This window comes from Xyrauchen texanus, chromosome 49, assembly GCF_025860055.1.
Source record: "Xyrauchen texanus isolate HMW12.3.18 chromosome 49, RBS_HiC_50CHRs, whole genome shotgun sequence".
Taxonomy (NCBI): domain Eukaryota; kingdom Metazoa; phylum Chordata; class Actinopteri; order Cypriniformes; family Catostomidae; genus Xyrauchen; species Xyrauchen texanus.
Window position 1 is genome coordinate 5,586,802 of NC_068324.1, and position 21,629 is coordinate 5,608,430.

At 37.7% G+C, this 21,629-nt stretch overlaps 1 protein-coding gene across 1 annotated transcript; it reads left to right on the plus strand.

Moving 5' to 3' along the window:
* The first annotated feature begins 4,683 nt into the window (after positions 1 to 4,683).
* fanci (FA complementation group I) lies at positions 4,684 to 20,898 on the plus strand. The gene is made up of 38 exons (XM_052123090.1): positions 4,684 to 4,708; positions 5,357 to 5,472; positions 5,602 to 5,674; positions 5,766 to 5,896; positions 6,172 to 6,325; positions 6,724 to 6,781; positions 7,042 to 7,083; positions 7,167 to 7,290; positions 7,433 to 7,518; positions 8,236 to 8,368; positions 8,456 to 8,536; positions 9,019 to 9,155; positions 9,264 to 9,441; positions 9,549 to 9,636; positions 9,753 to 9,883; positions 9,983 to 10,053; positions 10,137 to 10,251; positions 10,541 to 10,663; positions 10,766 to 10,834; positions 12,850 to 12,951; positions 13,043 to 13,225; positions 13,538 to 13,659; positions 13,805 to 13,966; positions 15,768 to 15,947; positions 16,160 to 16,326; positions 16,439 to 16,503; positions 16,608 to 16,724; positions 16,812 to 16,863; positions 17,057 to 17,184; positions 17,891 to 17,956; positions 18,065 to 18,161; positions 18,258 to 18,442; positions 19,260 to 19,316; positions 19,496 to 19,555; positions 19,638 to 19,715; positions 19,892 to 19,987; positions 20,105 to 20,218; positions 20,306 to 20,898. Exons 2-38 carry the CDS (start codon positions 5,371 to 5,373, stop codon positions 20,369 to 20,371), a joined length of 3,993 nt encoding a protein of 1,330 aa, XP_051979050.1. The 5' UTR covers positions 4,684 to 4,708; positions 5,357 to 5,370; the 3' UTR covers positions 20,372 to 20,898.
* The last annotated feature ends 731 nt before the right edge of the window (positions 20,899 to 21,629 follow it).

Below are 21,629 nucleotides of genomic sequence, written 5' to 3' on the forward strand. Positions count from 1 at the left end.
AAGATCTTGTTTAATAAATGCCCAACCTTGCCTTGATTATTGCTGATTTGACCTCAATAATGACTTGATAATCTGTTACACTAAGTAGGAAAACAACAGTAAAAAAATGTTTAACTAACAGAATGAAAGATTGCAATATTCTGCTTTTTGTTCTTTTACCTTTTTATCTCTCTAACTGGGACTCAGGGTATTTTGAGAATTTGTATTCTTCTATCTTGCTTTATAATCAATTTGGTGATCATAATATAACTATGTACATTTACTTCCTATAAAATGAATGATGAGTAATAAAGCATAAAGCAAAATAAACTGAAACAGTTCCAGTCTACTGTATTTTTTAGCCAATTTATCAGTAAAATGCAACCAATATGTAGTTGGTTTTAATATACTATTTCCTTTCATTTGAACATTTAAATGACAACCAGAGCTATGCTGTAACTATACTGTAAAAGTAAAGTGTATGTTGTAGTTGAGTTTGCATTGCACTGAGATCACTTTATGCTAAATATATTAAAGATTTTACATTTGAGACATGAAACACCAAAACACACCCATTATAGTAAAACATACATGATCAAAGAGTGTTGCGCTGTTTAAAGAACTGTTTGATACATCTGCATTCATTTAAAAATACTATCAACTTTCTTTAATATGGTGAGATAGAATGTCATACAGTACATCAAATACATATTTTAGTATGTGGTGGATGCTGACATTGAGTTAACCAGGAAAAAAGAAGAAATAAAAGAAAAAGGTTTAAACATTCAAATATTTCCCACACGTGGGATAAAGAAAGATGCACAATTGAAGTGGATTTAGAAGAATTTGCTCTCTTGTCAAACAGGCTGAGACTAAGATTTGAGTACACACTCGACTCTAAGGAAAACCTAAATCAAGTGATGTTCCTATAGTATACGTATGTGTTGGGATTACTTAGTAGCACCGAATAAAGTTACTGAATCTAGTTAGGTCATAAGTGTCCATACATATTTTGTCATCAAAATTTGGTTCAATAAACAATGACAATCTTTAGAAAGTGACATTACATTAAATATTATTTAATTGTATTTAATTCTGATACAATAAAGCAGAATAAACTGAAACAATTCCGATCCCGATCTGATACCAGTTTTTATTAATGAGTTTAGAACATGTATAATTCACTGCATGGAACTGATTGGCAGTACTCTTTGTGTAAAGAAACAAAAGCCCCTAACAATAAATTATTTCATTATAAAATAGGAAACATTTTAACTTGAATCTGGACTTGTAAATGGTTTCAGATCTCTCTCTCTCTCTCTCTCTCTCTCTGTTATTTATTTATTTATTTCATTTTATTAGTATATCAATCCACTTTTCAATCACACAGTAATTTTTGGAACCCAATTTGTTTTTATTGTAATTTCTAATAATCAGAATCAGAATGAGCTTTATTGTTCACACGTACACAAATCATTTTTGTGTACGTGACACAAAAATTGGGGTGATAGGAGAAACAAGTGCACACAGAACATAACAGTGACATTTTGCACCTGCAAACTACAACTATCTCCTTTACAATACCACTAGCCCAATTTAAACTCGAGGCAACACTGAGAAAAGTACAAGATTCACACTCCTCATCCATGGGCCTGTTCTGTTTGTAGACTGTGTGGCTCCAAAAGTCTTCGAAAACTGCTCAAATTATGAACTTGGAAAAAAGGGGATAGAGTATCAGAGTACATGTCAGAACCAAGATCCAAAACTTGTGTGAGTTTAGAAGGCCTGTAAGTTTAGGTGGCCTGGTGGATGGATGGATAGATGGCCTGGTGAATGGATGGTGGATGGATGGATGGATGGATGGATGGATGGATGGATGGATGAATGGATGGATGAAAAGGTGGCCTGGTGAATGGATGGATGGATAAAAAGGTGGCATGGTGGATGGATGGATGGATGGATGGATGGATGGATGGATGGATGGATGGATGGATGGATGGATGGATGGATGGATGGATGAAAAGGTGGCCTGGTGAATGGATGGATGGATAATAAGGTGGCATGGTGGATGGATGGATGGATGGATGGATGGATGGATGGATGGATGGATGAAAAGGTGGCCTGATGAATGGATGAATGGGAAAAAGAAAGCATATCTTCTCAAGAGCGTTGATGGGAAAAAAGGTTTACTAACGTTGTCCATTCTTGGTTTGTTTTGGCTATGGGTGAGCACAGGCTGTGTATCAGCGTTTATGTGCCCAGATGACCTTCTGGCCAATGGTACAAGTGGTTGTGTGCAAAAGGAAAACTGTCCCTGTGTCCACAATGGATTAACCTATACACCTGAGGACCAAGTTTAAGAGTATTGCAACAACTGGTGAGAATTAATCCAAAGAATATAATGATACATACTGTATTGTAAACATGACACATATCCAACTAAATTTGATGTCAGATTTGACATGCTTTCATGTCACATAATGTTCACTATTTATCTGTCAAATGTTATCAGTATTTCAGCACATGCATAAATGGGATGTGGACTTGTACAGATAAGGAGTATTATGGCACCTGTACCAACTATGGTGAAGGGCATTTCAAGACTTTTGATAGCAAAACATATTTATTCCATGGCGATTATGAACACATATTGGCGCATGTACACGTGTCATCAATTTATTTTGGACTCATTTTTCTAGGCAAAATTACATTTAAAAACATGTGACCAGACACATAATCTATCTTTGCATCCACTTTAGGATTACTGAAATATGGATCAGAGTTCATATTCTTTCCACCTTGTTACAGAGAACATCCCCTGTGGCACCACAAACTCAATTTGCTCCAAGTCCATCAATCTCTTCTTTGGGGGTGAGGTAGTTTTACAGTTCAAAGTCAGCTTGAATTTCCTATTGCAAAAATTCAAAATATGCAATTTAACTAATGATGCCATTTAATTGGCTATATTATCAGGGAAAAGATATGTCCATTTACATATGTTGATTATGGGTAAATGTATGGTACTTAACTATTCAATTCCTGAAGAGATACAAGGTGATTTTATCAGAGGACGATGGGGTCAAAGTTGTTGAAAGCAATGGCACTGATTACAATATCAAATCCATAATGTGGGGATCTACATACTCATAGCAGTCAGGCAACTTTTAAACTTAATCTGGGGCAATAAAACAAGTCTCATGCTCCAACTCCATTCCAGTTACGGGTTTCTATTATCCATACATAAACAAACACTAACAAACACCCTTTATCCTTTGTTCATACACTCACCATCCACAGGATCTCTATTTCAGGGCAAGGTTTGCGAACTGTGTGGGAACTTTGAAGGTAATGCAAATAATTACTTAAAGTATAAAGTATGATGTATAAGAGGTGACGGATGCCTATGTATTTGGGAGTAGCTGGAAGGTGAATCCCAGCTGTCCAGAAGTGGAAAGTTTGATGAACCCTTGTGAAGGAAATCCACATAGGAGTTCCTGGGGTATCAAACAATGCGGCATCATCACAGGCGATTTCTTTCTAAATTCTATCCACATGTATGTAAAAATCTAAATACTTTAGAGTAGTGTATGCTTCTGTTTTTATTCTGCCATTACATCTCAACTCACAGTTGAGTGTTCTAGCTTTTTATCTTGAAAATTATTATGAAAGAACTACTTGTCTGATTTTCCTGTCCGTAGATGGACCCTATCCCATATTACGATGCCTGTGTAAGGGATACCTGTGCATGTGACACAGGGGGGTGACCGTGAGAGATTCTGTACTGCCATGGCAGCTTATGCTGCTAAATGCCCTAAACAATGATCTTGCATTGCATGGCAGAGTCCAAGCATCTGGGGTTGGGGATTGGGAGGGGTGGTAGTGGGAGTGAAATGTTGATTTTGTGTATTTATGTTTTTCTTTTCTGTGTTCAAATAAAAAAATTTAATAACAAAAAAAAAGAAGCCACAGCTTGATCCTGGAGAATTGGCTACTTACAGATCGATTTCAAATCTTTCATTTATGTCGATAATACTAGAAAAGGTAGAGTCCACCCAACTATATTAATTTCTACAGAGAAATGGTAAGAACAATTTCAGTTAGGATTTAGGCCCCATCACAGTACATAGACTGCACTTATCAATTACAAATGACTTGCTCTTATCATCTGATCATGGCTGCACTTCTCTTCAAGTGCTTTTAGATCTCAGTGCTGTCTTCTACATGTTAGATCATGACATTCTCTTGAATATGCTGGAGAATTATTATGGCATTAGTGGACTTGTATTATAGAATTAATACAATTAATTTTAGACAGAGTAATTGGTACAGTAATCTGTTACACAGATACCACATGACCACATTAACTAACTATAATATCTAATAGTATTTAAACATTTTATATATCCTGAATTACGAAACTGAAGAATTTTAATAGCACGTAAAGTGCTATTAAAAATACACAGTGAAGCGTTAAAATAAAAAAATTATACTGAAGACCTATCATACCTGACAACGTACGGACTGCTGAGTCCCGCCAGAGACAGAGACTGAGATTTCTCTATATTTAAATTCTAGTTGCCGCCATTCTTCCCATTGACTTCTGTGCTAAAAACACGGACCAATCAAATGTACAGAAGTGCGATGACGTTATAGGAAGTGTCTGGTCGACGCTCTGGCGGGAGTTTTCATTTGTTATGAAACATCGTAACGGGTTAGCAGAGAGCTTGAGGTAAGCTAAGTAAGAGAACAGTTCTTGTGAAAAGGGGCATCTCTAAACAATTATTTGACTCTGCAAAGTCATGATATGCCACATTTCACAAGATGAAATACTACACATTTCTGCAAGTCTCTTTTTATATGGAAATGTGTCAAAATCTGAGAGCTCCCGTTCTGTTCTGTTTTGTTTGTTTAAAAGTCTGTTTACTTACTCATTTTCTTATTAGGGGTCCCCAAATATCGCTTGTATCAGAATTAATTGTTACTTATTATTTCTTATTAATCATTATAATATTATATTCATTATTCTTTTTCAGTATTCATATTTATTATGTAAATAATACATTTTTATTCATGCAAAATGCATGTGCTTCTTCATTTATGATCCGGTTTTTGGAGTCATTTGGTTGTATATTTGATCTTAACACATTCCATTTGGTTATTTATTGGTATATTTTATCACGTCAACATTTAACTCACATCCCTGAGCTGTCATGGAGCCTTAGTAAGCAGAGAACAGTTAAGACACTAACATATTTTTCTAGGTTAGCATTCAATGAAGGGTCAGATTCACCCATTTAGACACTGTTTTCTTTGTTTTTCTTATATATATATATATGTGTGTGTGTGTGTGTGTGCGTGCGTGCGTGCGTGTGCGCAGGTCTATGTGCATAAATGTCTAAGATGAAGGTTACGGTCGAAAAGATACTATCGTTATCCGAAGGAGATGGAATAGATGAGCTTCAAAAGCATCTCACCTTGCTGTCCGATGATCAGGTTTGTGTTTCGTGAGTGTATTGATGATGCATATGCTGTCAAACCATGTTGTGAAGAGGGCAGCTCCCATAAATGATGTGCAGATAACTTTTAAAAGTATGTTTTTGTTTTACTTCTGTCCCTCTCCAGCTCACAACAATGATTACTAATAGTGCACTGAAAGGAAAGGATACAGGTGCCCTGATCAAATCCATATTTAAAGGTAATGACTATGTGAATTCGATGTTTGTTAATGACAAGCATTTTAACTCGTCCGAGTAGAGCAGATTATCAAAGTGTGTTTGTGATGTTAGGGTCACCGGTGAGTGTCTCGAATGGCGCAAACCGCAGGCTGCTTGTTTACAAGCACTGTATTCCACTCTGTGAATCTGGGGATTTGCAGACTGAAGTGGCATCAGATATCATTGGACTTCTGATGTTGGAGGTGAGTTATCTCACATTGATCTGCACAAAGGACAAGATCTTGACTAGTAACTGGTAGGTTGGAGGTTCAAACCCCACAAAGTGTGATCCGCCTAATCCCAGGTTACACTAGAGGGACTGAACCTGTAATAAGCATCTACTAAAGCATCTACTAAATGTATGCATATTAATAGGCCACAAACACTCTTTCATTTTGAAATGATAATCTGTTATTGATGATAAAACACCTGATTTGTGCTTTGTATCAATGTTACACTTGCCGTGCTTGTTGCACAGACGCACAGTCTGCCTGGTGCTGCATTGGCCACATTAGCGTCTCTATATGTGGAGGCCATTAAGGTTGGTGAGATGAACAGTGGCAGATCACTGGAACTCTTCCCCACAATCCTAACAGCTCTCGCTGCTACTGAAGCTTTGGCTTATGGCAAAGGTAAGATGATGTTCAATAAATCACAGCTTTTCTGTTAAAGCAACATAGCACTGTAGATTACTACATTTACATTCTAATATGAACAACAAATTATATCTGTTCATAAATGTTAAGTGATTTTGGGGTTGTAAAATTCTCCTGGTTTTACTGATTATAGATGATAAATGTAAGGTGGTCAGGCATTGTTTTCAGTGAATATAATTGTTTTGCTTTACATTTTTGACTTTTCACAAAAAACAAAGAAACACCACAAATATGCATGCATGCTTAAAATTAAAACTTAGGGTTGTGCTTTTTGTGTTTACAGTCAACTACAAATGCTTAGAATAGCAAATATATGATTGCACTGAATATTCAGTGTATGAAATAATAAAATTGCATTTGAATTGTTTTTTAAGGTGAGCTGAGTGGAGATGAGTACAAGAAACAGCTGATCAATAGTCTTTGCTCCAGCAGGTGAGATCTCATTTAAAGGGCTTTAATACTGGTGTTCAGTAATTAAAAAAAAAAGATATAATAATCTAACTTTTCAAAAAAAGAGCGTGACATTGCATATTTACTGTACACTGATGGCCTTTATTATTTGAAAAATATCAGTAATGTTGCTGTAGTTCTAGCAGTTCATAGCACAAAAATGGAGGGATTTGTGTTAAGTAGAGACTGCTTTGATGTAGTATAGGTGTTGTTTTTGTAACCGATATCTCTAATGCCTACAGATGGGATCCTCAGTGTGTAATCCACCTCACCACCATGTTCAGGTATGTTAAAACCTGTTTACTGGCTTCAACAATGTAACTCAGTTTTTAATCAAGAAATAAAACACCATGTCCTTTTCTCTCAGGGATGTTCCGTTATCTGCCGAGGAGCTTCAGTTTTTGATTGAGAAGGTTCTGCGAATGTTCCTGAAGTTGGATCTACAGGAGATTCCACCTCTGGTCTATCAGCTTCTGCTGCTCTCTGCAAAGGTCTGCCAGCAGGCCATAGTTTACTGAACAATAGCTTACAGCACCAATTGTAAAATTTATATTTTTCTGAAAAGAGTACACTAATTGTACATTTTGTGGGTGTGGTGAGATTCTTACATTTTACAACTGTTTTCTTAAATAGGGCTGTAAGAATCTGGTTCTAGAAGGAATTACCAGTTACTTCCAAAAGCAGGATCAGCTTCAGAAAGAGGAGCAGAGAAACGGAGAGTGAGTTTCTTAGTTGTTCAAGTGAATTTTGAATTTTACTTTGTATAAGGAGAATTTCTTGTCATATACTATAGCTTACTTGAAAAAAAAAAAATCCTTAGTATGATGGTTAAATCAAAATCCCAATAATAACCAGGAATAAAGATTTGGTGCATAACACGGAACTTTTAAACATAAACAAGCCCGAAATACACTGGGATTCTTATTTTGAAATTACAATATATATTTATATTTCATCAGATGAGGTTTAATGAGGAAAATGATTTATTAATGTTCACAAGATATGAAGTTGGAAGTTACAATGTATGTCATGACAGGGCATGTTGCTGTACAGCCACGTTTTTCTTTGCATGCCCTCGCTTCAATTTAGAACATTTGGTGTCTAAGCAAAATGTAAAAATAATAAATAATTGAAGATAAATATATGAATGAATTTTGTCAATGATAAAAGACTTGGATACAGCAAATCCCCTTGTGATTGTTTTTATTTCACCTCTAGAGGCCACTGTTTTACTGTAGAAGCAATGCGTTCCAGCTGATGCACCTGCCACAGTGGAACATGAAGGAATAATAATAATAGAAATGCAAATATTGGCATAGCTTTTGCATATAACTGATTGTTACAGAAAGTTATCTATCAGCACTGATTAATCAGAAAAACCAACATACTCCTTAAATTCATATAGAGTGTGGGTAACTTTCTCTAATTGTTGTTAGGAGTGAGGATGTGGAGATACAGACCATTCCACAGGATCAGCTGCGGCATGTAGAGGGAACCGTCATCCTCCACATCGTCTTTGCCATTCGTCTCGACCATGAGCTTGGCAGAGAGTGTTTTAAAAGCCTCAAGGTGAATGTCTGCTTGTTTACCTCACTGATGTCACTTCTGACTTTCTTTTTAAGTGGTTGCAAGTCTGATGATTGTGTTTCTCTGTAGGCATCTCAGGGGCAGCCCTTGTGTCCCTTCAGTATTGCCCTATTGCTCTCTGTGGCTCGCATTCAACGATACGAAGAGCAAGTATGTTATCTCAGTTTATATTTTTCTCTGAACTGTCTACCTAGATAACATTTATGTCATCATAATCATGTTTGAACATTTAATGACCCCAAAATACTGTCTAGGGTTCCCACGGTCATAAAAATCTTGGAAATATCAGGGAATTTAAAATTGTGAAATTAATAAATGGAAATTGGACATTTATATACATTTTCTAATTTCAAAAATTGTTCCCATTCACTTCCTCACTGTAAAATCATTTATCGCTTCTTTTTTTTTTTTTTTTAAGAGAAGGTGGGCTAATTCGAAATACATTTTTGTGAATCATATTGTAAATTATTTAAAAAATCATAAAGCAGTAATAATCACAAGCAATCTTGTGAACAGGTCATGGAAAATCATTGGTCAAAGGTGTGGTAATTCTGCTGTTGGTTGTGAGACAAAGCCACTGGCTCAAACATGTTCAATTTGTTTCTCCTCTTATTATTTGTCATAATTCTTAGGTATTTGAGTTCTTGAAGGGTGCAATCACCAAGAATTTCAAGGACGATCAGATCCAACAAGGCTCCAAGTTTTTGCAGGAACTGCTGCCTCAGTGCAACAGCATCTCTGACATGATTCTAGACACTGTTAAAAACAGGTGAAACCGCAAGGCTTTGCTCTAATTTGCACTTATGGTATTGTGTGTTTACAGGTTTTATTTCTTCTTTATCTGTTATGTCATTTTTTTGTGCATCTTTATTTGTAGTGTGTTTGGCTGGGACCACATCACTCAGGGGCTGGTCCAACTGGGCTTTATGCTTATGGACTCCTTTGGGCCTAAAGCTGGACCATTTGGAAAGCCTGAGGGAACATCCAGCACTGCTAAAACGCCAAACCAACAGGCATGTCGACTTGGTGGACAAGTTCTGCTAGAGAGCTTCAAGGTACAGTCTAGTGCTCAGCTGAAGTTCTTACTCTTGTAATACACAATTTGTGCTACAAATATGGCTTCAAGCATACAGATCTTTTGTGTTTTATTTATTTTGTACAGATGCATGAGCCAATCAGAGGGGAGATCCTAGAACAAGTCTTAAACCGATTGGTGACTAAAACTGCCTCACCAGTCACCCATTTCATTGGTTAGGATGAGAACAATTTTTGTCAGATTTGTATTCTCTTGAATGCTTTTCACTTCTGATTGTTGATAGTTTTACCTTTTTATTTTTCCTCCTGAATTTCCACTGTGCTGCTACAGACCTTCTCTCCAGCATTGTGATGTCTACTCCAATGATCCTGTTGGAGTCTTCTTCCAAGGTGACAGAAACATTTGACCAGCTCTCGTACTTGCCTCTCAGCACTGTACAGGGGCTTCTCAAGGCTGTGCAGGTAAAATAATTCTATACACTTGAGTGTTGAGTGTCTCTTTAAGTGTACACACACCATATTAACTTGTATATGACACGTGAAATGTTTCTCTCTGCTCAGCCACTGCTCAAAGTCAGCATGTCCATGAAAGATGCCCTCATCCTGGTTCTCCGGAAAGCCATGTTCTCCAGGTAGAGTGAGGAAGGGTTTGGTGAAATGCCATATGCATATATTTAAATATATTGTGTCCCAATGAGCTTTCTCCTCTCTGTAGTCATTTAGATGGACGGAAGGCAGCAGTGGCGGGCTTCCTCTTGCTACTCAAGAACTTTCGAGTTTTGGGGAGCTTAGCTTCCAGCCAGGCCAGTCAGGCCATTACATCCAGCCAGGTAAATTGCTGCTTGTAGTATTACACAGTTTCCTAGCCATGCATGGTGCAACAAGTTTCAGTTAATCTGTCCTCACTAAATGTGAAATGCTGTGTCGAAGAGACAAAATTACAGCCAATCAGAACCTATTTGATGTTTAATATAGAGTGGGATTTTGGACAAATGAGATCTTGCTGATACTAAGATCAGTTACTGACTATCAATCAAAGTAAAGCTTCTACATCAGATGCTTCTAGCCAGTTAGATCCTTTATTTGTGCGTTAGTGAACATAACTGTATCTTTTTCCAGGTCCAAGCAGACATCCACTCACGCTATAATGCCGCAGCTAATGAAGCCTTCTGTCTGGAGATCCTGAGCAGTCTACGGCGCTGCCTTAACCAACAGGCTGACGTGCGGCTCATGCTCTATGAGGTCTGACCCTCTTATTGCCCCTTGTAGAAAGATTACAGCCCTATATCACTATACCAGCTAACTGTATTGTACTGAAAATGTGATTTTATTGTGTTTTCAAAGGGTTTCCATGAAGTCCTTCGACGTAACTCTCAGCTGGCGAGTTCAATCATGCAGACTCTTCTGTCACAGGTATGACCGATGTGTCACTTATTCTTTTTTTTTAAATGTTATCCCCTTTTCTCCCCATTTTGGAATGCCCAATTCCCACTACATAGTAGGTCCTCGTGGTGGCGTGGTTACTCTCCTCAATCTGGGTGGCGGAGGACAAGTCTCAGTTGCCTCTGCTTCTGAAACTGTCAGTCCGCGCATCTTATCACGTGGCTCATTGTACATGACACCGTGGAGACTCGCAGCATGTGGAGGCTCATGCTACCCTCAGCAATCCACACACAACTTACCACACACCCCATTGAGAGCGAGAACAACTAATCACGACCACGTGGAGGATACCCATGTGACTCTAACCTCCATAGCAACTGGGCCAATTTGGTTACTTAGGAGACCTGGCTGGAGTCACTCAGCACACCCTGGATTCAAATTTTCAACTCCAGGGGTGGTAGTCCGTGTCAATACTTGCTGAGCTACCCAGGCCCCTTTGTGTCACATATTCTTAATAATAGTGTAATTTTAGACTCTTAGAATGGAGATTTTTTTACGTTGTTTATATTTGAATAATTAAAGCTAAATTTCTAGTTTCAACATTATTTGTACTTCAGATCTTTGTTGTATTGGACAAGAAATACTAGCTTCTTACCATGTGATCCACATTTGGTTTTCAACCACTTAAAATGGGTAAAATGTAACCAATTATGAGTGGAGCCACATTGAGAACCCCATTTCTCTGGGATTTAACCATATAGGGCTTTGAAAATGAAGATACAAAGTAAAAATCTGGACCAGAATCTTAAAGGATATTAAAATGTCTTTAATACTTTTGAAGTAATAGGCCCTCCAACTTTGGAAGAACAAGACAAAGTCATTTTTTGACTTGCACTGTTGGTATATAATGCAACAAGTGGTGCTGAAGTCAAATTATTTTGGCAGATGCTATTTGCACCCTGGTGCAAATAATGGTATATGCTATTTACACACCAGCGCAAATAGCGTCAGATAATATTTGCACCACATCCCTGGTGCAAACAGTGTCAAATACTATTTGCACTCATATTTAAATACTAACATATAGTATGGGTATCACTGCAGTGTGTTTGTTTATTTAGAGTCCCACAGACACACTACATTAACCCCTAAACCTAACCTTAAACTTACCTTAGAAAAAAATGACCTTGGTTTTACTACAGTAACCATGATTTCATCATGGTAATTTGTTGTAAATTTACAGTAATCACAAAATTAACCATGACTACTATATTACCATATTACGGTAGTAAAACCAGGGTTAATTGCATTTAAGCTATGGTTTCTGCCAAAAAAAAAACATGGTTAGTATGATATTACTATGGTACTACAGTGATGAATTGTACACAAAAGCGATGCCGAGCTGCGGGAACGAGTGTGATCGACAGACCCCCCTCCAGATCAAACCCTTCTCTGCACTCCGACATTCACCTTGACCAAATCACTGCAATGAAATCAACATTTATATTCTTTTTTATATTATTTTAAGTAGTATAGGAAATAATTAGAGTGGAAGCAGGAAATTGTGTGGGAAAAGAGTGGGATAAAGGCAGATTTGAATCGGGGTCACTATTACAACACTACACATTTACATTGTCTTTTCACTCCAGGCTACTGCAGCGACACCTATTATCGAGGCTGTCTATTATAAACAAAATAAAAAAATTAAACTGGGAACGTATTGGATCTTTTGTTAATTTTACATGGAATAACCCTACAAAATTTAATTGTCTAAATATTGCTCTTGTGTAGAGTAAAACTTGGTAATGCCGTTAAAAACAAGCCATTGATTTTTGGACATTGTTCTTTTGAACCAGTTCATGAATCAGTTTGAATAATTCATTAGTGAATATGTCTGAATTAGAATTTTTAAAAATCCTGTGATCCAATAATCGCATACATGTACGAATGAAAAGTTCACAGAAATTCATTGCTCAAAAAGAGTTGGAAACCTGCTGTTTTGCCAGTCTGTTGGTACTGACCCTATTACTATTTGTATTTGCCAGCTGAAACGGTACTTTGAACCCGAGCAGGATCTGCTTCCTCCACTGAAGCTGGAGTCCTGCATCAGTGCACATGGAGATCAGGTCTTCCTCCAGGAGCCTCTGGTACTTAATGATGCAATGTCTCGTAATCAGAATTGACGTTCTGCTTTTGTACCTGCCAGTGAGGGATTACAATTGTGTATTTATCACATAGGCTCACCTGTTGTGCTGCACAGTTCACTGTCTGCTGTGGTACCAAAACATACGGTCAGGAGGGAGTGTGAGCGATGATGAGGATGATGAAGACGAAGAGGGTGGAATCCAGAGCGAACTGCATGTGATAATGGAGAGCATAACAAAACGAATGATTAAAAGTGAACTGGAGGATTTTGAATTGGTATGTTGTAAATCCTACTTTTGCAACTGATCAGAAGATTTACAAATTTAGAGAAAATCTTTAGTTAGTTAGCAAATCTGACTGTTTGTTGTTTTCTTAGATCAGATAATATCCCTTTGGTTAGATTGGAAGGATTATTTATTAGTTTCTGAACTAAATGTGATACACAAATGTGAGCGTGTTGCCAAGGTGTTGGTGTGCTGAGGTGTGGTAGATTTGCATTGCAGTACAGTACTACTGTGCAAAAACAGCTGCTTTGTTTATCTCAGGACAAGGAGATGTAACTGTATTGTGTATATGTGTTTGTCTCAGGATAAGTGTGCAGAATTCTCCACAAGTTCCAGCGTTGGTGTGAAGAACAGCATCTATGCTGTGTTGGTGTTGGGCGTGAATGAGGTTCTGATGGAGTACAACTTCATCACTGCCAATTACAGGTGTTTGTATATTGATGCTATATACTTGTATGCCCGTGCATACCTGTGTGTTTGTGTAAACAGCATTTCAAAAACCTTCTAAAACAGGCATGACATTCTAGATTGTGTTTAACATGTTATTCTGTTTGTTTCATGTGCTGTGCAGTAAGAACCGTTTTGAGGAAGTCCTGGAGCTGTTCAAGCGTTATCATAAAGTGTCTGAGATCCTGAGGGAACGGGCAGGGAAGGGCCGCACCCCATCAGGCAAAACCCCTCGCAGTCTGCTGTCTCTAGGCTTTGTCTCCACTCTACTCACTGCTCTCTTCAGGTACAGTTTGAATATACATTTACATACTGTGATGCATGCACCTGACTTGGAATTTATTGTTTGACTAAAACACACCCAATTCAAAACTATTCAGGCCAAAGCATTTTAACCGCAGAGAACTAATAAAAAAAAATCTTAAAATTATGTTAAAGGGAGAGTTTATGAAAAAATGAAAATTCTCTCATGATTTACTCACCCTCATGATATCCCAGGTGTATATGACTTTCTTTCTTCACCAGAACATATCTCCGCTCAGTTGGTCCTTAAAATGCAAGTGATGGAGATTTCTCTTTTGAAGCTCCAAAAATCACAGACAGTCAGCATAAACATCATCCAAATGACACCAGCTGTTAAGTAAATGTCTTCTAATGCGATACGATCTCTTTTGGTGTGAAAAAGATAAATGTTTAAGTACTCTTTTTAACTCTAAATCATGCTTCCGGTCAGCAGCGGTATGCACGTGACATAATCGCATTGGCACTTGAGACATGTGAAAACTGAGGCACGTGCATTTCAGTCAGAAGAGCAGCGCTGTTTACAAGTGAGTGGGGGAACACTGTAGAGAATCTTTGTTGGTTTTGGTTTAGATCTGTATGTATCGGTTTCTTTACTCACAATGATGCATGTGTGTGCACATCCTGGATGTCTCAACTGAGTGGAAAACATGATATTACGTTTGTATCATGCCAACATGAATACGTCACCCAAGAGATCGCTTTGACTCACCCTCTCGTGAAGTTTTGGATTATAGTTCAAAAGTACTTAAAAATGTATATTTTTTTGCACCAAAAGTGATTTTATCACTTTAGAAGACATTCATTTAATATTTGGTGTTGTTTGGATGACGTTTATGCTGACTGTCTGTGATTTTCGGAGCTTCAAAATAGAAACCTCCATTCACTTGCATTTTAAGGACATACTGAGCTAAGATATGTTTTTAATTTTCTTCAGATGTGTTCTGGTGAAGGAAAAAATCATACACACCTGGGATATCAAAAGGATGAGTAAATAATGAGAGAATTTTCATTTTTGTGTGAACTATCCCTTTAAAGATGCTGTAAGCGATTTCTAACCCTAACTTCCACCAGACATAGCCACTGAATTACCTTCCTACCTTCCAAGACATGTCAGCAAACCCAAAAGCAAAATGACTGATGGTCAGAGTAGCTTGAAACACCTTTTATATTCTTACATTTGTAATATAAGCATTTAAATTAAAAATCTCAAACCAAATGTCACGAAGCTCAATCGACAGCATTTGTGGCATTGTTTATTACCACAAAAATGATTTTGAGGTTACAGTGAGGCACTTAATTCTGCCAATTTAAGGCAGAAATGTGAAGCTTATTATTTTATAAAAGTACTTATATTAATTCTGCTGTTAAAACTTGTGCATTATTTGAGCTTCAAAATTTAGTAAATAGTCATTTTGACGTTTTTTTTATGGTTTACGGCACTACATCGTCATGGCAATGAATTTCTAATTTGGATATAACTACGCTGTAAAGATTAGTGAGTGATTTTATCACTAAAAGCATGTTAACGAATACTCGAGTTAAGGAAAACTCGAATACTGTTTACATTTTGTGGCTATACTTTTGGATATTTTAATGTTTAGAGATTGGCCCCCATTCGCTTCCACTGTAAGGGCCTCACTGGGACTCCGATTTTAGAGGGGTTTTTTCATAAGAAAACGTGGGACGATGTCTAAATAAATTTTTGTGGTAATCAACATTATGCAGAAAATGCTGTCGATTGAGCTTAAATGTATTAAACCGGAATATTTTTACATTGTCTTCAGAGACAGCACTCAGAGTCGTGAGGAGAGCCTGTCAGTGTTGCGTTCAAGTGGAGAGTTCTTGCGATACTGTGTGAGTGTGGCCCTGCAGAAGATTCAGCAGCTTGAGGAGACCGGAAACACAGATGGGCCAGAGGGACAAAGCCCTGACAAAACCTTCAGCCACATCTGTGACATCACCAGGTCATGCCTTCATTGTGTTATTCAGTTTGTACTTAACCCAATTGTTTAATAAAAATGTGGTTTTTGGATCGATGACATGCTTCTAAGTGCCTTAAAACACACTTTTCTTAGCAGAAAACGGTACAGACTGAGCATGGCAGGTCTTATTTTAAGAGGTACAGTTCCTGAAGAAAGGCTGGGATTCTTAACTTCCAGTTTCCTTATGTGTATAGTGTGCTCATGTGGCGCTACACAAATGTGCCGTCGACTGTTGAGGATGCTGGGAAAAAGGAGAAGGGCCAGAGTGTGTCTCTGCTGTGTCTAGAGGGTCTACTGAGGGTTTTCACCCTCATTGTGCAGCGATACCCAACACGCATGGACAACTTCCTGTCCTGTCTAGGTGAGTGGCTTCACTCTGCTTGAAATGTCTCTACGACTTCTAGATAATAAAATAATACATTAATATGCTTATGGTGTTTTAGTGAATCATTTGTGTTGTCTTGACTTTTCAGGAGAAGGAGAGGGCGATAGGTCTGATACTACGGAGCAGAGCGCTTTCTACATCCGCCAGTTTCAGGTGCCAGCTTTGTTTTTATTGATTCCAACATAACTTGTCACTCTTGATATTATGTTAAAATTAGACAGAAAACATCTGTGCATTTGGTCTTTTGGTTTGTACAGCGAGCACTAATGACCCAGCTCAGTGGTGGAGAGGAGGAGTTCAACAGTAAAGAAGCTCAATTATTGGTCAGCATTCTCAGTGTGCTCTCAAGGCAGCTCAACTCTTCCTCCACGCAGGTAGCTCTTTTAAACACTAAAGATAAAGCAGTATATTTGTATTCGTGGCTGCCATGTATCTCAATATACCTCTGTTCTTGCACGCAGTTTGTGCAAATGATCACTTGGACCTTGAAAATCTGTAAAGAAACAAATTTCGGTAAGTGATTCTTGATCAGCAGAGACCATTGCCAAGTTGATTTTGTTTTTATCATTATTATTATTACAGGCAGCTGGGATGTATTTAAACCATGATGGAATCGTTAATGTATATTTAGCGAAACCTATAGTATACTGTATTCTCTCATATGACTACTGACAAGTCTGATACACATATATTGTCTCTCTCTCAGAGGACATTTCTTTCAGTAAGGGCTTACTGTCTTTGCTGTTCAGCCTACATGTACTCTATAAAAGTCCAGTGTCTCTGCTCTGGGAGATGTGCCAGGACATACACAGCCAGCTGGGAGATATCGACCAGGTATTGTGGCAATTAAAGGGACAACATGACGGTGAGAACTCATTCCACCTCAGATGTGTATGACTTTCTTCTGGAGAACACAAAGATTTGGATACAATCCAAGTGAATAGTGATTAAAACTTTGAAGCTCCAAAAAGCATATAAAGGCAGCATAAAAGTCATTCATACGACATGGCTAAATCCATGTCTTTTGAAGTGAAGGAATTGATTTTGGGTGAAAACAGATTCAAATTAACTTTTTAAGCCTTTTTATAAGGCTTTTGCGCATGCATCAAGCACTAGGAAGTGTAATCGAGCTTGAAATCATGATCATGCCTACATACTGCGTGTACACTGCAAGATGTACAGCGAAAAATGAGTTACATTTTAGACTGTTCTCACCCAAAACCAATTGGATTACTTCTAAAGACATTGATTAAACTACTGGAGTCTAATGGGTTTATTTTGTGCTGCCTTTATATGCTTTTAGGATCTTCAAAGCTTTGGTCACCATTCACTTCGATTGTATTGACATACAGAGCTGGGATATTCTTCTAAAAACCTTTGTGTTCAGTAGAAGAAAGTCAAACATCTGGGATGACATGAGGGTGACTAAATGATAAGATAATTTTTTTGTGTTAACTGTTCCTTTAAAGGGGCTGGTTTTTTATATATAAGTAACTTTAAGACTTCACATTTGATCTGAACAATGTCCGTCTCTGAGCAGGATGTTGAAGTGGAGAAACAGTCTCACTTTGCTATCGTCAGCATGAAGACAGCTGCTTCCACTACTGTAAGAACATGTCATCTCCACACCATACAGACAATTTGCTCGAGAAGTCACAATAACTAGTTTTAAATCCTCTATAACAGCATGCTGTTTGCCTCTACTCCTTTCCAGATTTTAGTCTTGTCTCAGGTTGGAAAGGTGCTGGATGAAGTTGACTGGCTGATTGCCAAAAAGAAAGGACAGATAAGCTCCGATAGAACAACCTCAGGTAACACACGTGTACACACCCCAAAACGAGGTGGGCGAAGCTTTATTGTCTTAGGAAGTTCTCATAGTTTTGTTTGTCTGTGTATACATGTATTAGGAAGTACCCAACAGCCACTTGGCCAGCAGGACCTGATTGAGAAGGCCATCACAATTCAGTTGGGGACGTTGTTAACAGCTTTACATGAACTGGTTCAGACCGCACTGCCCCCGGGACCCTGCTCAGACACACTGATGAGGGAACTTAGTCGAACCTACAGCATCCTCACTACACTCACCAAATATGTAAGTACTGTCCTGAATACACACAAATGCATCTGGACCTGATGTTTTCAAGCGTGTAGAATTACCCAAATTATTCTATCAGATTTCTATGATTCAGCGGTGTAATGTAGGCCCAGTTTTAGGCCTACAGAATATCACATCCAAGTTAAGGATTTAACAGGATTGCTTTGGCTACTTTGCCAAAGGTTCAACATAATTTTTTTCTAGAACATCTGATCTTTGTTTTATCCCCAAACTTTGCTACTAAATTATTTCCGGAATACTTTTTGAATGGTTGTCTTCAGGCGCGTAGCTAGACCCTCGTTGATTGATCTTCTTTTTTTTTTGTCTCAAACAAATTAGGATTAGCATAAAGTTAATTACATCAGGGTTCAAAAGCAACAAGGCAGGTTGCAATTTGTGTCGCTCGCTAACGGAGAGGCCATTTGCATGTCAAATTGGTTTTGAAAGGTTTCTAAATCTATAACATCTTAAATTATTTCTTGCTGCATGCGCTCACAATAAACTGCTGGACTTACAGTTTGATACAAAAATAAGATTATTGATTTGTTCATCTGTATTTATTTGTTTAATTCCCAGCAGGACTATAAAGTGTGTGTAAATGTCCTGTGCTATGAACGTGGAATTTGCAGAAAAGATTCAAATTGTGAATTTTGCAATCCCGTGCCGAATTTCAGGCCCTGTCATGAAAGGAAGGATTCTTGTGTGCTAAGCCCCGGATGTCACTAAAGTCTAGCGACACCCCTGGTAGTCTTAAGAAGCTCTGTATATAATATCAGAGTCCTCAAAGTTCGTGTTTTTTTTTTTTCTCTCCTAGTATATTCAGCTGTGTGCAACTCAGCCAGGTCAACTCCCCGCACGACTGGAGAAACTGGTGAGCACTTTTTACTAAATCAAATTATTTATGCCGCAGATATGAATGAATCACTCCAATCGTATTTGTATAAAGTTGACTGTTAAACATTAGTTTTTGCACGCTGTGGGACCATAGTAAGTTCAGAGATATTTCATGTGACCATTGTTCTTTAATAAACATCTTGTGTGTTTAACCAGGTAAAGCTGTCTGGGTCTCACTTGACTCCTCAGTGTTACAGTTTCATCACATATGTACAGGTATGTGTCTGTATGCATTGTTTGACATTTTCAAACACCTTCCAATGAGCCTAATGCACTGTTAAATGATCCTCTTGTTCAGAGTGGAGAGCTGATGGCAGGAGGCCCAGAAAAGACGAAGAAGAAGAAAAAAGATGATGAGGCTGTCGCAGCTGCTTCAGTAAGAACCATTTTTACTAGTAATGATGCTTTGAGATTAAATATAATGCTGTCAGCTTTAAGAGTAATGTTTTATTGAAAATATTTTTGTTACAACTCCTCAGGCCTCAGTGTGTGAAATTTACTCAAAAGCTCTGAGTAGAATCGGCTTTGATTTTTCTCTTTTTATATTCAAAGGCTAAAGTTCTTCGGGAGACTAAAGCCATCCCCAACCTCATTTTCAACATTGAACAGTATGAAAAGTTTCTCATTCTTCTCTCCAAAAAGTCAAAGGTAAAGTCTGTTTAGGTTTTTTATTTTATTTTTTTTGAGTTGGTAAACCTTTGCTATACACAAAGATTAAATAAGACTCGTATTTAAGTATATTTACACATACGGCACCCTCTGCAGGTAAATCTGATGCAGTATATGAAGCTGAGCACTTCGAGAGACTTCAGAATCAATGCTGCCACTCTGGATGCGGCACTGCAGGAACAGGAACAACAGCAGGATGAAAGCCAACAGGTTTGTGCCCATTTAAACTGTCAATTATTTGAGACAGCTGTTGGTTTGTTTTTTTCCTCATTAACATGGTGTACTTTCTCACTTTAGACTGAACATTCTCAGCCTTCAGAGGAAAATCAGGCACCCAAGAAGAAGAGGAGGAGGAAGCAATGAGCTTCTGTACCTTCTTTTGCACTTTTTCACCTAGTTCGTTCTTCACCTGTATGCAGAGCACTTCCTTTTTCTAAGTTCACACAAGGGGCGGTAGAGTGTTATCCTTTGTTTTATACCACAGATATTATTTTACTTTGGCCAAAGATCCTTTGGTGATCTCTAGAATCTCTTAAATATCCAAGTCTTCAATTGTTGATGTAAAAACAAGACAGATTTTATGTCCAATATATTTGTTTTGGGAAAAACATACGTAATTATATGCCCATTTCTTGTTTAACTAATATTTTGTGTCTTATATTTTACACAAGTTTGTGAAGATAGTTTTAGTCCTAAATAAGGAGTCTTGATATTCAAACCACCGCTGCTATATAATTTTAATAAACATAAATGTCTTAGATTGGCAGTTACAGTATTGTGTCACTCAGTTTATGCTTAACCTCACTAGTGCTGGGGATATGTAAAAAATATTGTATTGATAATCGCCTTAATAAATATTGTGATACACAATTATATCGTCAACCCCCCTCTGAGGGTCGGTGAATATTATTTCAAATTCATTTATTTAAACATGAAAAACGTAAATAATAAATTTCTAAATTTTAACAACAAAAAAAAAACTTATTTTTTTTTTTTAAATTATTTTAACCACCTCCCCATATCCAAACATTTACCATCTGCAACGGCCCCACTAGCAACTCTTTGACTAAGAATCTAAGATTTAAAGCCACATAACAGATCTGATCTTCATTACAGGAAAAAACGCATAAAATGGTTTGTATTTCAAATTAGTCAGCTGACCTTCGAGCTGCCAGGTTTAAGATCTTGCATAACTCCTGCAGTGATATGCTGCTGTCCTTATCTCCACATCCAACTCCTTCACCAACCATTCACCTTTCTCAGACAGGTGATACCTGCCCAAACAATAGTTATCAGTTACATTAACCAGAGGTCTTCAATGTAGTATAGGATAGTTCACCCACATTTTTCTCATGATTTACTCACCCTCCTGGCATCCCGGAGGTGTATGACTTTCTTCTGCAGAACTCAATTGAAGATTTTTAGAAGAATATTTCAGCTCTGTAGGTCCATACAATGAATCCGAATGGGTGCCAAGTTTTTTAAGTTCCAATATCCACATAAAGGCATCATAAAAGTAATCCATGTTACTCCAGTCGTTAAATCCAAGTGTTCAGACGTGATATGATATGATAGGTGTGGGTGAGAAACAGATCAATATTTAAGATTTTTTTTTTTTTTT